The 16462-nt window shown below is 35.9% G+C and overlaps 1 protein-coding gene across 4 annotated transcripts in view; it reads left to right on the top strand.

The window, feature by feature from the left end:
* RAD51B (RAD51 paralog B) overlaps window positions 1-16462 on the top strand; it is a 701477-nt gene that overhangs the window by 44629 nt on the left and 640386 nt on the right. For all 4 annotated transcript variants that reach the window (XR_011074042.1, XR_011074043.1, XM_068543727.1 and 1 more), the window contains exons 6-7: window positions 4692-4811; window positions 6726-6909. Coding sequence is in view for 2 of the 4 variants with exons in the window: in XM_068543727.1 (XP_068399828.1) it covers window positions 4692-4811; window positions 6726-6909 (304 nt within the window). In the remaining 2 variants the exon portion in view is untranslated. The remainder of the gene's footprint in view (window positions 1-4691; window positions 4812-6725; window positions 6910-16462) is intronic.

Genomic DNA, 16462 nt, shown 5'->3' with positions numbered 1-16462 from the left:
AGTTCTGGGTCTCCTTCTTCTGATTGATTCAGGAAAAGTCTGTTTTTATTTGTTTTACCTATTGGACTTATGCTTAGGGTCTCATATAGTCTTAGATGCTATATGCTGTGCATACCTTGAGAATATGGATAAATAGGTTAGTGACCTGTCTATGGAAATTTTGGCAGCCATGAAAATTCCAGTATACATGAATTGAATGAATACTATATTATCCCTATTGGGGATAATTAGAAAAAGATGGAACTGGAGGTTAAGAATAAAAAAGGAGGTAATATGGATGGTAGTAGTAATAGAAATTTTTGAAATAAAACTTTGGGAGAAATAAAATGGATAAAGGAAAATAAAGCAGTCTTAGAACTGCAAGTGGATATGTGTGTGAGGAAGACGGAGGGATCTGGGGAAGCAGGAGATGGGACCCAGGACCCTGGAAGGTGGAGACTTGGGGAGGTGGGACATAGAATTGGAATTGTAAGTGGCAGAAGTAGACATTCCTGAGATGTCATGAAATCAGAAGAGCTTTGAAAACTAGGAAGAAATATGTAGTCCAACAGGGGAGGAAGAAAATCAAGTAACCACAAAATTGTAAAATTATAACTATTATAACTAAGTATACAAAGGAGAGGTATATGTTGTGTTGGTACCATGTGGAAGCAATGGCCAAGCTTAGATCTGAAGGAAGTTTTGTACTTGGTATTAATGTCATTTCTGAGGGTGCCAAATACCCTACAGCCAGTGCCCTTTAATTCCTACAAAACTACCTAGAGTATCACTCTTTCTGAACCAGTGATATCAGGGAGAGGCATGTAGTGGTAGTGCCCAGCATGACTTTGGCTGATTCTGAAGGCAATACCAGTGTGGTCTTAGGACCATTTACCTACTTGCTAGTTGGTACAAATCCAGATCTTTAACCCAGGGGGCAAACAACAGGGGAGATAAATTCCCTTTTACCATTTTTTGAGGTGGTTTCATGAGTCTGAGTAGGTTTTTCTTAGTTCAGTTCTAGCTGTCCTATCATTTGTGAATCGAGGTGAATTAGTGGCGAGGGAGATCCTGAAGAGTTTTTATGATAGAAAATGAAAATCAGTCATAAGTACTTATTATCACTAAAACAAAACATTGGAATATTCTAGAATCTGTAAGGAACTAATAGATTCACGTTATTATACTTTGTAATACCACAGTACTGAGCAAGTACATATTGAATTAATGAACAGGAAAGTATTACATGAAGCTTTGAGAAACCATAAACTTATATTTCAGCACATTTATGATGCTAGATTTCAACTAGAATTTTGGAAAAGTTTTTTTTTTTTTTTTTTTTTACATTAAGCATGTGTTTGGTTTCAAGTTGGCATGTGGTCACTAATGTAAAGCTTTTCTTTCCTTTTATAAAAGAGCTGTGAAGTAACAGGAGGAACTTACAACAAAAACCTTGATCTGAATTCAGTCTTCTCCACTTTAGTGAATGGTAATTCCATTTCTCCAGCTGCTCATCCGATTAGTCAAGAAATCCCTTCGATCCTCTATGGAACTGTATCTGGAGTGTAGTTACTTCTAATCACCTGAGCTGTTCTCTAGGTCAAGTCATCATCTCTATCTGGACGACAGCACTAGCTGATCTTGCTGTCACCCTCGCCCCTCCGTAGCCTCTTCTACATTTGGTAGCTAGAGTGATTCTTTAAGAAAAGAAAAGAAGTTGGATCATGTCAGTCCTGATCCTAGGTTTCGCATTTTACTAAATGAAATCTAAAAAAAAACCCCCCAAAACCCACAAACTTAAAAATCTCATGTCATCTTGGCCCCTGGCTAGCTCTCTCACCTTATTTCCTTTTATTCCGCCTCTTGGTTCCTGTGTTCCAGCTACTACAAGCCTCCTTGTTATTCCTCCAACACCCCAGGCATCTTCCCACATCTGGACTTTTGCACTTGCTGTAATTCTCTCTTCCTGTGTGCTGTTTCACTGGATAGCCACATGGTTCACTTTCTCATCTCCCTTAAACCTTTGCTCAAATGTCACCGTATTAAAGAGGCTTTCCCAGACTACCCTCCATGAAATAGCTCTTACTTCTGTCTGTCACAATCTGTTCCCTTAACCTGATTCACTTTTCTTTAAAGCACATATTATCTGACATGTTAATATATATTTATTTGTTTGTCTTTCTCAGTAGCATGTAAGTTCCATGAGGGAAGGATTTTTTTGTTTTGTTTTGTTGTTGTTGTTCATAGCTGTATCCTTAGCTCCTAGAATGGTGCCTCACATATAATAGGTCCTCAAATATTGAATGAATGAATCTTAAATGCATCTTTTGAAAAGAGCACTTTAAAAAAAAAAGATGTCCACTAGATGGCACTGCTTTCAAATTTTATGTAATTAATGTCTAGAAGGAAAACATAAGATCTTTTCTTTCGCTTGCTGTAACCAAAAAAGATCTTTGTGGTGAAGATTGTCATAAGAAATTCTACGATTAATGTGAGGCATATAGAATACTACATTTGTATTTGGGTTTTGATTTATATATTTTTAGATACTTTTTCTAAAATAAAAAACATTTGGAGAAACTTACAGAAAATGACAGCATATTTGTATGTAAATATCCATTTGATACAGGTATTCAGCATGGTAACTGTGGATAAGGTTAGTTCAGGTCCACACATTGACCACCCTCCTTCTGAGGTGCCTTTAATGGAATGAGAGAGCAGAAATAGTTTCCAGAGCCTTTGACCATCAAGCCGCTGGTTGAAATCCAGCCTAGTGTTAGATTCAGAAAATTATTATCGTCTGTCAGCTGTTCAGTTGTTGTTGCCAATGACTTAGGTACTCTCAATCTGGTTCCTAATGCGACTGGGTATCCAAATTTTGAAAAACTTCCATGTTTCTGGCAGGTGTCACCATCCCTATCCTATTAAAAATCAGCAGGTTCCAAGTGTCAGAGCTTTTTATCTGACTTCTCTGACTAGCACTAAACTCAGCAAATAGTTGCCCTAATCAAGAAATTTACACATTTTCCCCAGACTCTCAAAATTTGCCCATTCTGCTTTGCCAGTGTCATCTCATTTCTTCTTGCTTTCATCACTTACCTCATTTCCTCCTTTTTTTCCAGTCCCTATGCCTCCCTCTCTCAAGTACTTTTCCTGAATGGTCATTTGATCCATTCTGTACTCAACTTTTTACACAACTTTCGGTACTATTCCTTACTCCTAAAGTAATTTTTCCTCTTCCTGTTCAAACCAATGATGCCTTTTCTTTTCAAATTGTTCAAAATATACTTTTTAAAGAATGTTATTAACTAGTTTTATTTTTTTTCTTCCCTGTTTTAGAGTTTCTCTTTCATTTCTGAGTATGGCATATGTGAGGAACTTATTTTCTCTCTTTAACACTCTCAGCCTCTTCTTGGAGCTCATTAACTATTTAGAAATGAAAACACTCTTCTGTTACACTTTTGTGTTGTTAAATGGAACATAAAATATAGGATGGTTTTAGTATTTATTGTCCTTCCTCCCAGTCACCCTTGGATGGTTAAGTATGGGGCTGATAAAGTATCATTTTAAATAGGAGACAATTACACTCAAAGATTTACATTTTTGTATTTTTAGCCAGAAATATTTGAAATTTCTAGTACCACTCCATGTCCTGTATTAGTAACGATTATAGTTGCATCTGTTTCAACTTGTCACTCTCTAATGCTAGGCCTACCCCATGCATTAGATCTAGCTTTGAGGTCGGAATTCAGTGTTTAGAAAATAATTTTTTGTTTACTAAGGAAATATTGGACACATCCATTTGTTTAGAAAATAGTTTCCTGTTTACCAAGGAACTATTGGATAGCACTTATTTTGTATGTATTTAAGTTTTAATTGAGAAAACATATTTTTCTGGTCTGAGACTTGGAGATTTACTGATATCTGATTATTAGAATGATAATATTCTATATTCAAATATTTTTCATTTCTGAAAATGAAAGCATTTTTCTTATTTACTAAACATATGGTGCTAGTCAAATTTTCATTTGTAAAAAACCATATATTTTTATGTTAAACCTCAGAGATATTGCTTGCTCAGCATTAGATGAGATTAAAAGCCCTTGCTAGGCTTGTGCTCTGACTGGTAATCTCTTTTAGTGCTTACAAACGAGGGCTTACATTCCATAATTGTATATGAAGCCATTTTGCTTACACCTGCTCTTTTTTTTTTTAATACCTGCTCTATTGATAAGGCTTTTTTTCCAGTGTTACTTACGGCTTATGAGTTTTCTAAGTAAAATTTATGTGGCCTTAAATATTGACTATTTATTTATTTATGTATTTTAATTTTTTGGTACAATTTTTAAAGGTTACTTTCCATTTAGTTATTACAAAATATTGGCTACATTCCCCATGTTGTACAATATACCCTCCAGCCTATCTTAAACCCAGTAGTTTGAACCTCCCACACCCCCAACCCTATATTGCCCCTCCCCTCCCATCCCCACTGGTAACCATTAGTTTGTTCTCTGTATCTATGAGTCTGTCTCTTTTTTGTTATATTCACTAGTTTGTTGTATTTTTTTAGATTCCACATATAGGTGATATCATACAGTATTCATCTTTCTCTGTCTGACTCATTTCACTTAGCATAATGCCCTCCATTCATGTTGCTGCAAATGGCAAAAAAATATTGACTGTTTTTGCTTGTGCTGTTTTTTCCTCCACAGACTGGTTGAGATAGCAGAATCCCGTTTTCCCAGATATTTTAACACTGAAGAAAAATTACTTTTGACAAGCAGTAAAGTTCATCTTTATCGGGAACTCAGCTGTGATGAAGTTCTACAAAGGTATGCTGTCTTAGATTTTGGTATTTTAGTAATACTTTGAAGGTTTATTTTTTGTTTTTCATGTTTTCAGCTTCTGAGTAAAAAAAAGTCCCTACATATTAGGATTATGAGAAATGATTATTTCAGTGTTCTTTATTTACTACTATTGGTTGAAGTATTTCTTTAAAAATGAAAAATATTTTAAATGAATAAAATGTTTTAGATTTAACTAATTAAGTGATATATTATCTACTGTTCCATTAACAAATTACCCCAAAGTTTAGCAGCTTAAAACAGTAAACATCTGTTATCTCACATAGTTTTTGAGGGTTAGGTATCTGGGAATGGCTTAGCTGAGTATTTCTGGCTCAGGGTTGCTCAAGAGCTTGCAGTTAAGCTGTTGGCCAGGGTTGTAGTCATCTCAAGGGTCGCTTGAGGCTGGAGAATCTTAGAGAATTCCAGGATCATTCATGTAGTTGCTGGAAGGCCTCCCTTTCTTCCTGGAGAGGCCTCTAGTTCTCACTATGTGGGTCTCTCCATAGGGCTGCTTACAACATGTTGTTGACTGAAAAAAAAAAAGCACACAACCTAAAAGTTGAGAATTATGTTTTATTCAGCAGACATACTGAGGACTTAAGCCCAGGAGGCAGCCTCTCAGATAGCTCTGAGGGACTGCTCCAAAGAGGTAAGGGAGAAGCCAGGATATAGGAGGTTTTGCAACAAAAACAAGGTAGTTGGAACATCAGAAAATTACTGTTAATTAAAGAAAAAACAAACATCTTGAGTTAATGAATTTAGCACTTTTCTATGTATGGGAAGATGCAAGAGTCTGGGCTCATTGAAATCATTCCTTTGATATGCACCTTAACTGTCTAGGGCCAGTATCTTGCTTTTCTCTATCCTGAATTCCCTCAGGGTGCACAGTCAGGACAGCTGCAGTGGCTGATGGCTTGATGGCCTCAACATCCTTTGTTTACTGATGTGGCAAGCGACATTTTTGTCCAAAATGGTATCTTGCCTCCGCCAGAGCCAGTGCTCTGAGAGAGAGTGGGCAAGTAAGAAAGAGCCCAAGATGGATGCTGTAGTCTTTTATAACCTACTCTCAGAAACGGTGTACTGTCATTTTGTCATATGCTGTTGGTCCACAGGACAACCCTGGTACAATGTGGGAGGGGACTCCACAAGGATGTGAATACCAGGAGGTGGGAGTAAATGGGGAGCATTTTGGAGCCTTTCTACGACAAGCAGTTTTGCTCTAAACTGGAGCTTTAGCAGTATCATAAGAAAACCAAGGGGGCTACCCTGGTGGCGCAGTGGTTGAGAATCTGCCTGCCAATGCAGGGGACACGGGTTCGAGCCCTGGTCTGGGAAGATCCCACATGCCGCGGAGCAACTGGGCCCGTGAGCCACAACTACTGAGCCTGCGCGTCTGGAGCCTGTGCTCGCAACAAGAGAGGCCGCGACAGTGAGACGCCCATGCGCCGTGATAAAGAGTGGCCCCCGCTCGCTGCAACTAGAGAAAGCCCTCGCACAGAAACAAAGACCCAACACAGCCAAAATAAATAAATAAATAAATTAATTAATTTAAAATAAAAGTGGATAAGCAGTAAAATCTACATTTGAGCTGATACAAATTGTCAGAAGAGAAATAAATATCCACACGTTTCACATTTGAGGTAGATTAGGTAAATGTTTGATTAAAAAAAAAAAAAAAGGAAACCAAGGAGTGAAGCTAAATGAAAACATTTTGGCCTATTTCCAAAAGAGTGCAATATATGAGCTGAAAATAATGTATGTTTACTGACTATCTGCAATAATTACTGTAACTTAGGGAAGAATAATTTGTTGTTTTAAAGGTAGTTAACGTTTCCATGCCCTATTTTTTTAAATGATACCTTAAATTTATCCACTGTTTTATAAATTCTGCTTTTACAGGATTGAATCCTTGGAAGAAGAAATTATTTCAAAAGGAGTTAAACTTGTGATTATCGACTCTCTTGCTTCTGTGGTAAGAAAGGAGTTTGATACACAACTTCAGGGCAACATGAGAGAAAGGAACAAGTTCTTGGCAAGAGAAGCAGCCTCTTTGAAGTATTTGGCTGAGGAATTTTCAATCCCAGTAAGTTTTTCTTTTTCTCTTTTTTTCCTCTTTCTTTCTTTTTTTCCTTTCTTTTATATTTTCACTAACTTATAACATGAAATAATATAATTAAAAGGAAATTAAAACATGACTTTTTAATGGTAGCACAGTCTAATTGCTATAGCAAATACCACCATCTTGTAAAATTTGTTCATCTCTTGAGATTATTTCGTCCTTTTCACAATTTGAGCCTAAGAAGATTTAAATATTGTTTTCCAAAGTTCCTATAGTCAGTACTTTTCTTCTCTCTCATTGTTTAGTCTTTGTGCATGTTTTTGTATTACTTTTATCACACTGAGATAAGTAGTAAGTATTAAAACTCCATGAAATTGCCTGTGTCTATTTCTATACAGCTTTTTTTTTTTTATGGCGGAAGTTGTCAGTTCTATAAGTATTTAAGGTTTAGATGTTGTTGTGTTCAGTGCTGTTTTGTACACCATAGCATTTGGTTTGCTTCAAAAGCCAGAGGTTGATTTTTTAGGGTGTTTGGAGTGATAGTAATGAAAGCGTAAGTAAGGAAAACTTGAAAAATTACTCTTGGCATGACTTTCAGTAGTGGGAATTGTGATCAGGAAATCTGAAGATGAGGTGTATTGCAAGGGTTTGTGGTGGGTAAGCTACAAGGCATACATGAGTACTAAGTTATATTCCCATTAGCAGTGTGTGGAAGAGTGCAACTTGCTCTGAAGTCTCACCAACATTTAGCATTGTCAGGCTTTTCAATTTTAGCCATGCATCATCTCAACAGAAGATAGGAAAATTCCTTAAACTGAGATGAAATTCAGTGATGATTTTATAATTTTTAGATTTGTTTGGAAAATTAAAACCTTGGATCTTTGTAACATAGAGAATATGTACTGTTAGTGGAAACTACCACATAGCCTTTGAGATTTATAAACCTAAGCAAGAAGTCGAGGGAGAAAATATGGCATTCAAAAAGTTCTACATGTTTTAATGGCTTTTAAATTCATATTTTGGATTATATGGTATAATTCCTGGTGAATAGAGTGCTGTAAAGCTTATCTTGGATGATGCTTATCTTTTAAATTTTATTATAGTTGCTTAAGAGGACAAATTCAAATTCATATTTTCCCTGGTCAAGGAGAATAAGGGAATTTAAAAATATTTTATAGAGTTACTTGATTGAGTGGAAAAGTTAAGTATATATGTTTATTTTATTCATATTGTTGTCTGACTTAATCTTGTGTAAAATATGAAAATTCGCTTTTTAAAAGTTATATTTGTTTGTTTTTATTTATTTAAAATATTTATTTGTTTGCGCCGGGTCTTAGTTGTGGCAGGAGGGCTCCTTAGTTGCGGCATGCGAACTCTTAGTTGCGGCACGCATGTGGGATCTAGTTCCCTGACCAGGGATGGAACCTGGGCCTCCTGCATTGGGAGCGCGGAGTCTTATCCACTGCGCCACCAGGAAAGTCCCTGTTTGCTTTTAAATTGTAATTGTAGGCTAATGTGTTTCAGTTTTTTCTGAGGTGATTATTTATTTTCCTGAGTGAGAAAGGGGCTCTGCTTTTCTTTGTTTTTAATAGAGCCCTTTGAAAGAATAGGTACTTAGTATCCCCATATCCTTCTGTCTTTGCCTTTGTTTTTCTGTTCAGAGGTAAATGCAGAATATAACATGTACTCATGTAACACAGTATGGTATTGGTTTTTCTGACAAATCAGCATTGGTTTTAGAAGGCTTTTGAAAAATACTTCCTTTAGGAAATCTCAGAATTTTCCTAGCCTAATTACCTCACTTAAATGGAAAATCATAAACTTTTAAGCTTTTATGCTATACTTTGAATAGGTGGCTTCATATGGAAGTAAATGCCTTAAAAGGTGTGTTGTTTTCTGGTTCATTATACCTTTCAAATTAGCAAACCTTATGCTTCCTGGTACTTAAACATGCCAACAAACATTCCTGCCCCAAGAAGTGTTTGCTGTTCCTCAGCCTGGAATATCCCTCCTCTATATCCATTATCCATATTGTCTCCTGTTATTAGTGAGGGCTTCCCTGACCATATAAGTATTAACCACACTCCCTGCCTCTCCATGTCTCTTATTATGCTTTATGTTCCTCCATCATAGTTTTCACCCTCTAGCATTATATATTTATGTTTATTGTTTGTGTGTCCCCACCACCCCATAGTACGGTTAAAAGGATTCTGTCTACTTTGTTCATGGCTTTATTCTCAGTACCAGGAATAGTGCCTAACGCATAGTAGGCACTCAGTAAATGTTTTTGAATGTATGAATTTAGATACTGCTTTTCTTCTTAGACTTGATTTAATCTTATGTATGTTTATACTGAACTTAAATTTTATTATTTGCTTTTATCTCTACTTTGATCCTATCTTTAATATTGTTTGCTATTTATAATAGTAATAAAATGTAACTTTAGATGGCAGAATCTTATTATATGGGAGCTGGACTCAGTTCACACTGGTGTCTTATAGGAAGAAAAAGAATTCTTAAGATTCTTAAACTTGGAAAAGGCTTTAGAGATCTAGACAGTGTCACAGAGCCAGGAATTAGAAGAGATTTATCTCAGTTTAGTAAAACTGTGGTAAGTGAATGTCTGATGGCCTCTGAAGATTGGGTAGAAAGCCAAGCATTCCAGCCTGTTCTTTGGCTGTGGATCTGAGATGGTGGATAGGGCCAGGATGCCTGGCATTTTGATACACTCTAGTTATCTTCATTCAAATGAGAGTAAAGAGTAAAACCAACTTGGCTGTGGGTTGAGTACTTCATTGAATTTAAATATTTCTCTACAGTGAACTTTCAGTGCTTTTAAAATGTGGGAAAAAAGCTTAAAATATAATTTGTATTTAATTTTGATTGTCACATTGTGTATATGTTTGTGTATGGTATGTACAGTTGTCCCTCAGTATCTGCAGAGGCTTGCTTCCAGGACCCCTGCAGATACCAAAATCTGCAGATGTTCAGGTCCCTTATATAAAATGGTGGTCCTCCTTATCCGTGGGTTTTGTGTTCAGGGTTTTGCATCAAAAATTCTCCAAGTAAACACAGCATTGTAAAGCAACTATACTCCAATAAAAATTAATAAAAAATAAAAAAATAAAATGTATCACAGATTAGAAAAAAAAATTCTCCAAGTGAGAATTTTTGATCCATGGTTGGTTGAATCCACAGATATGGAACCCATGGATATGGAAGACGATTATATGTGTGTTTGTATGCAAGTATGCCTGCGTGTGTGGAGATTTCAACATCCTTTCTCAGTAATTGATAGAATTAATGGGCAGAAAGTCAGAAGACTTGGATAACATAATCAGTCAACTTCATCTAATCGGTATTTACAAAACATTCCATTCAAATGCCTGCAGAATACGTATTCCTTTCTGGTACACATGAGATATTCACCAATATAGACCATATTTGGGGACATACAATAAATCTCAACATATTTAAAAGATAGAAATCATACAAAGTGTGTTTTTTGACCCCAAGAGAATTAAACTAGAAATTGATAACAGAAACATGTCTGGAAAATCCACAGATATTTGGAAATTAAACAAAAACACTTCTAAATAACCCATGAGTCAGAGAATAAATCACAAGAGAACTTAGAAAATATTTTGAAGTAGATAAAAATGAAAATACAACATATCAAAATTTGTGGATTGCAGCTAAATCAGTGCTTAGAGGGAAGTTTATTTAATTAAATGCTTATACTGGAAAAGAAGAAAGTTTTCAAATCAGTGATCTAAGCTTGTAAAAAATACAAGAAGAAGAACAAATTAAACCCAAAATAAGCAGAAGGAAGGAAATAATAAAGATAAAAGCATGAATCCATGAAATTAAAAATAGGAAACAATAGAGAAAAGAATCAATGAAATAGAAAGCTAGTTCTTTGCAAAGATTAATAAAATTGATAAAACTGTCCCCAGACTGACCAAGAGAAAAACAAATTAGCAGTATCAAGAATGAAAGAGGGGATATCACTGAAGGTCCTACAAATATTAAATGAATAATAAGGGAATGTTATGAGCAACTTCATTTCAGTAAGTTTGATAACTTAGATGAAATGGACAGATTCTTTGAAAGACACAAACTATCAAAGCTCACTGAGGAAGAAAGAGATAACCTGGATAGTCCTATATCTGTTAAAGAAGTTGAATCTGTAATTAAAAATCTCACAAAGAAAATGCTAGGTCCAAAGTCTTTACTGGTAAAATCTATCAAACATTTAAGGGAGAAATAATGTCAATTCTATACAAACCTTCCAGAAAATTTATAAGAAAACTACAGAGTGGTGTTCCTCATGAACATAAATACACAAATCCTTAAAATATATTAACAAATTAAATTCAGCAATAAATAAAAAAGATAACTACATCATGACCAAGTACAGCTTATTTCAGGAATGCTTCATTGATTTTGAATGCAACATTAAAATATAAAATTTACTACAGCAACACATTAAAAAAAAGGATCATCTCAGTAGATGTAGGAAGGAAAAACAATTGACAGAATTCATTAGCTATTCATGATGAAAACTCTGAGCAAACCAGGAGTAGAAGGGAACTTTCTCAACCCGATAAAGGGCATCTACTAAAAAACTACAGCTAACATCATACTTAATGGTGAAATATTGAATTCTTTCTTCCTAAGATTGGGAATAAGGCAGAGATGGCCTATTCTTGCCATTTCTAATCAACAGTGTATTGTAGACTCTAGCCAGTGTGATATGGCAAGAAAAAGAATTTAAGTATACCTGTATTTAGATTAGAAAAGAAGAAATAAGACTATCTTTATTCATAGACAATATGATATGTTTGGTAGAAAATCCCAAAGATTTTACCCAAAAAGCTACTAGATTTAACAAGTGATTTTAGCAAGATTACAGGATATGAGAATCGATATATAGAAATTAATTGTTTCTCTATATGCTAGTGGTGAACAATTAGAAACGGAAATTGAAAACCTGTACCATTAATAAGAATACCAAAACCATGAAATCTTGGTGATAAATGAAACAAAATATATGTCAGATTTTTATACTGAAAACTATAAAGCATTGATGAGAGAACTCAAAGTAGACCTAAATAAATGAAAACATACCATGCTCATGGACTGAAGACTCACCAGTGTCAAGATGTTAATCCTCTCCAAATTGTTCTATGTATTCAATACACAATCCCAATCGAAATCCCAGTAGGCTTTTGGGTAGAAATCAACAATCTGACTGTGAAATTTATGTAGAAAAGCAAAAGATAGAGAACAGTTAGAACAATTTATAAAAAGGAGAGTATAGTTAGAAGACTCACACTCCCTGATTTTAAGACCTACTAGAAAGCCACAATAATTAAGACAGTGTTGTATTGGTGATAGGATTGACACCAGATCAATGGAACAGAATAGAGAGTGCAGAAATAAATCCATAGATTTACAGTCAGTTAATTTTGAACAAAGATGCTAAGGTCATTCAATGGAAAAGGGATAGTTTGTCAACAAATTGTGCTAGAACCATTGGATATCCATATGTAAAAAACAAACAAATCTTGACTTGCACTATTATAGAAACCCAACTCAAAATGGTTTACACACTGTAACGTAAAACCTAAAACTATAAAACTTCTGGAAAAAAAACATGGGAGAAAATATTTGTGGCCTTGGGCCAGGCAAAGATTTTTTAAATGACATTAAAAATATGCACCAGGGACTTCCCTGGTGGCGCAGTGGTTAAGAATCCGCCTGCCGATGCAGGGGACACGGGTTCGAGCCCTGGTCCGGGAAGATCCCACATGCCGCAGAGCAACTAAGCCTGTGCACCACAACTACTGAGCCTGTGCTCCAGAGCCCGCGAGCCACAACTACTGAGCCCACGTGCCACAACTACTGAATCCCACGCGCCTAGAGCCCGTGCTCTGTAACAAGAGAAGCCACCACAATGAGAAGTCCGCGCACCGCAATGAAGAGTAGCCCCTGCTCGCCACAACTAGAGAAAGCCCACACACAGCAATGAAGGCCCAATGCAGCCAAAAATAAATAAATTTATTAAAAAAAAAAAAGAACCATAAAAAATTAACATTTCTATTCTTTGAAGATACTTAAGAAGATGAAAAAACAAGCCACAGACTGGGAGATAATATTTGTGCAACTCATATGTTAAAGGACTGGTAACTAGAAATATAAAGGACTATGAAAACTCAGTAACAATCTAATTTTAAAAATGGGCAAAAAAATGGGCAAAAGATTTGGATAAACACTTCAGCAAAGAAGATATACAGGTGGCAAATAAGTGCTCAAAATTATTAGTCATTAGGGAAATGCAAAGTAAAATCACAATGAAATACTACTATACACCTATTAGAATGGTTCAAAAAACAAGAGCAAAAACCCTGACAATACCAAGTACTGACAAGGATACATGGATACAGAGCAGCTCGAATTCTCCTACATGCTGACGGAAATGCTAGTTGGTATTGCCACCTTGGAAAACATTTTGACAGTTTCTTGTAAAGTTAAACATCTACTTTAACTATATGACCGAGTAATCTTTCTCCTAGGTATTTTTTTTTACCCTAATAAATGATATATATCATGCAAAAGTCTGAAAATGTTTTTAGTAGTGTAATTCATAATCACCAAACACCAGAAACAACCCAAACAGATCTGGGTTAGAATTCAGACTCCTCCATTTACTGCCTGTATAACTATAGCTTAATTACTTTTCTGTTTTTCAGTTTCCTAATGTGTAAAGTGAGAGTAATAATGCCCAACTTTATTTTTATTTATTTATTTTTAAAATAAATTTATTTATTTATTTTATTTTTGGCTGCGTTGGGTCTGTGTTGCTGCACATGGGCTTTCTCTAGTTGAGACAAACGGGGGCTACTCTTTGTTGCAGTGCGTGGGCTTCTCATTGTGGTGGCTTCTCTTGTTGCGGAGCACGGGCTCTAAGCACGTGGGCTTCAGTAGTTGTGGCGCTCGAGCTCAGTAGTTGTGGCACACAGGCTTAGTTGCTCTGCGGCATGTGGGACCTTCCCGGACCAGGGATGAAACCTGTGTCCCCTGTATTGGCAGGTGGATTCTTAACCACTGTGCTACCAGGGAAGTCCAGTAATGCCCAACTTTAAAACAGTGGGATAGTGCCCATTTTTCAGTAGATCCTTGGAAAAGAGGATAGTACTTAAAACAAAAAAGTATTTCCCTTATAGTAGTAATTGGTTGTTCCTTTGAATTAAATATACTTAGCACAGGGGCTCATATACAGCTTAACAAATAAAAAAAGCTGTAAGGAGCCCTTATATCTAATATTTAACACCTTCCTTTTATAAATCAGAGAATCTTATTGTCTTATTTCCTTCTAGAAACAGTAATACTTTGTTTCCCACTTGTTTGCTCCAGGACTTTCAGATGCCAGTGAGCCCATACTCATTTTGCCCTGTTAACTAACTGTGCCAAAGGTCAGTAAACTTCTGTGAAGAGCCAGATAGTAATATTTTAGGCTTTGTGGGCCCTAATGTCTCTGTGGTAACTACTCAACTCAGCCATGGTAGCATAAAAGTAGCCATAAACAATTTGTAAACGAATGGGTATGGTTATAGTTCAATAAAACCTTGTTTACAAAACCAGATAGAGGGCCATGGGCCCCAATTTGCCATCCCCTGATCTGGACCCTTCTCTTTTCTCTCTAGCCGTAGACCCAGGGCTGGCGCTACCAGTAGATTAAGGAATTTGGAGGAAAGGTACGAGAGCAGTCTGCTCATAAAGCAGTGTTTTCTCAAACTAGTTTAAGGCATTGGCCCCTTTTAAATGCAAGTGATATGCTCTTAACCCCCATTTCTGACTTCAGATTTATTATAATATCACAGAAATATATAGAATTATAGGGGCTTCCCTGGTGGTGCAGTGGTTGAGAATCTGCCTGCTAATGCAGGGGACACGGGTTCGAGCCCTGGTCTGGGAAGATACCACATGCCGCAGAGCGGCTGGGCCTGTGAGCCACAATTACTGAGCCTGCGCGTCTGGAGCCTGTGCTCCGCAACAGGAGAGGCCGCGATAGTGAGAGGCCCGCGCACCGCGATGAAGAGTGGCCCCCGCTTGCCACAACTAGAGAAAGCCCTCGCACAGAAACGAAGACCCAACACAGCCATAAATAAATAAATAAATAAATAAACAAACAAACAAACAGAGCAGCCCTAAACTTTGGAAAAAAAAAAAAAAAGCAGATGTTCAAATGTCAACATCTAAAGATCAGTCCTTGAAAACCCTAAGTCCACTATAAATAGCTACAGATTTGTATCTATTTAAAAAAAAAAAAAGAATTATAAAACTAGCTAATAACTCTTCATATTAAATCATACTTATGAAACCATAAAAATGGGTTGTATTGAATAAACAATACTATTCAAAGTAATTATTCTAATGTTATAGATGATCATTTGCTAAATTAAATTATCACTTGCAATATAAATAACTTATAGCATAGCTTCTTTTGAATTATATGTGTGCGTGTGTGTGTGTGTGTGTGTGTGTGTATGTGTATTTACTGTAGTTCATGTGATGACTCAACTTTGAACTACTACAAAACCTTCTTCTGTTTGGGAAGGGTAACATCATTTGGCCCTTACCTGGGCATGAATGCATTTACGTTTGAATTCTGCCATTACTTTTTTCTTATTAGTCTCTGACAATTAAAGTTGTACCACTTGACATCACTTGATTGAAAAATACATTAATATCTGTTGGCAGTTTTTAATTATAAAATGCCTATACTAATATTTTGAGGCTATCATTGAAATGGAAATATAAAATTTAAAAATTCTCAGAGACAATTTACAAAACTTTGAATATGTTCACCGACTACAGTTTGAGAAACACAGTTGTACTAGTCTCGTAGAAGTTTTTTCCTGAATTTTGTGGGGGAAGTTTAAGGGACACTCTGCTATTGGGATGTAGGATGAAATGTACAAATGTGCATGTATATATTCTTTTTCAGATTCTTTTCCATTATAGAAGATCTTTGTCTTTTTAAAGTGTGTCCATGCTAGTATTAGAAAAAACAGTAGGCTCTAAAACCATTTATAATTAATGAAAATAACGTAAGAGAAGAATTTAAATATTACCTGTATAAAATAAATTGTGGTTATGGTTATTTATGTTGCTTGTTATCATTGATTTACAAAACAGTTATTATACATATTGTTAATTATGTATCAGGTTAAAATAATGAGATTTTCTTGCCAAAAAAGACCTTTAGACCTTAAGGTCTAAAGATCATTTAGATTAGCTCCTTCATTTTATAGATGACACTGAGGCCGAGAGGTGACCTTACTTGTTGTCCTATTTTTAGCATAGGAGAGGGCAGATGAATGGGTAGAATGTAAGATCTTTTGGGTGCCAGTTCTGAGATTTTTTTCCTACAGTAGGATTCTCTTTTTTTCTGAGATCTACAGAATGATGGTGGTGCTTCTTTGAAAATGCTTCCAATGCATCCTGAACAGGCCCGTACAAATACCAGAAAAGTGCACAAAATGTCAAGATCTAAATTTTTACTGTTTCA

Source organism: Eschrichtius robustus, chromosome 1, assembly GCF_028021215.1.
Source record: "Eschrichtius robustus isolate mEscRob2 chromosome 1, mEscRob2.pri, whole genome shotgun sequence".
Classification (NCBI taxonomy): Eukaryota; Metazoa; Chordata; class Mammalia; order Artiodactyla; family Eschrichtiidae; genus Eschrichtius; species Eschrichtius robustus.
The sequence above is the reverse complement of the archived record's forward strand: the minus strand, read 5'-3'. Positions and strand labels throughout refer to the sequence as shown.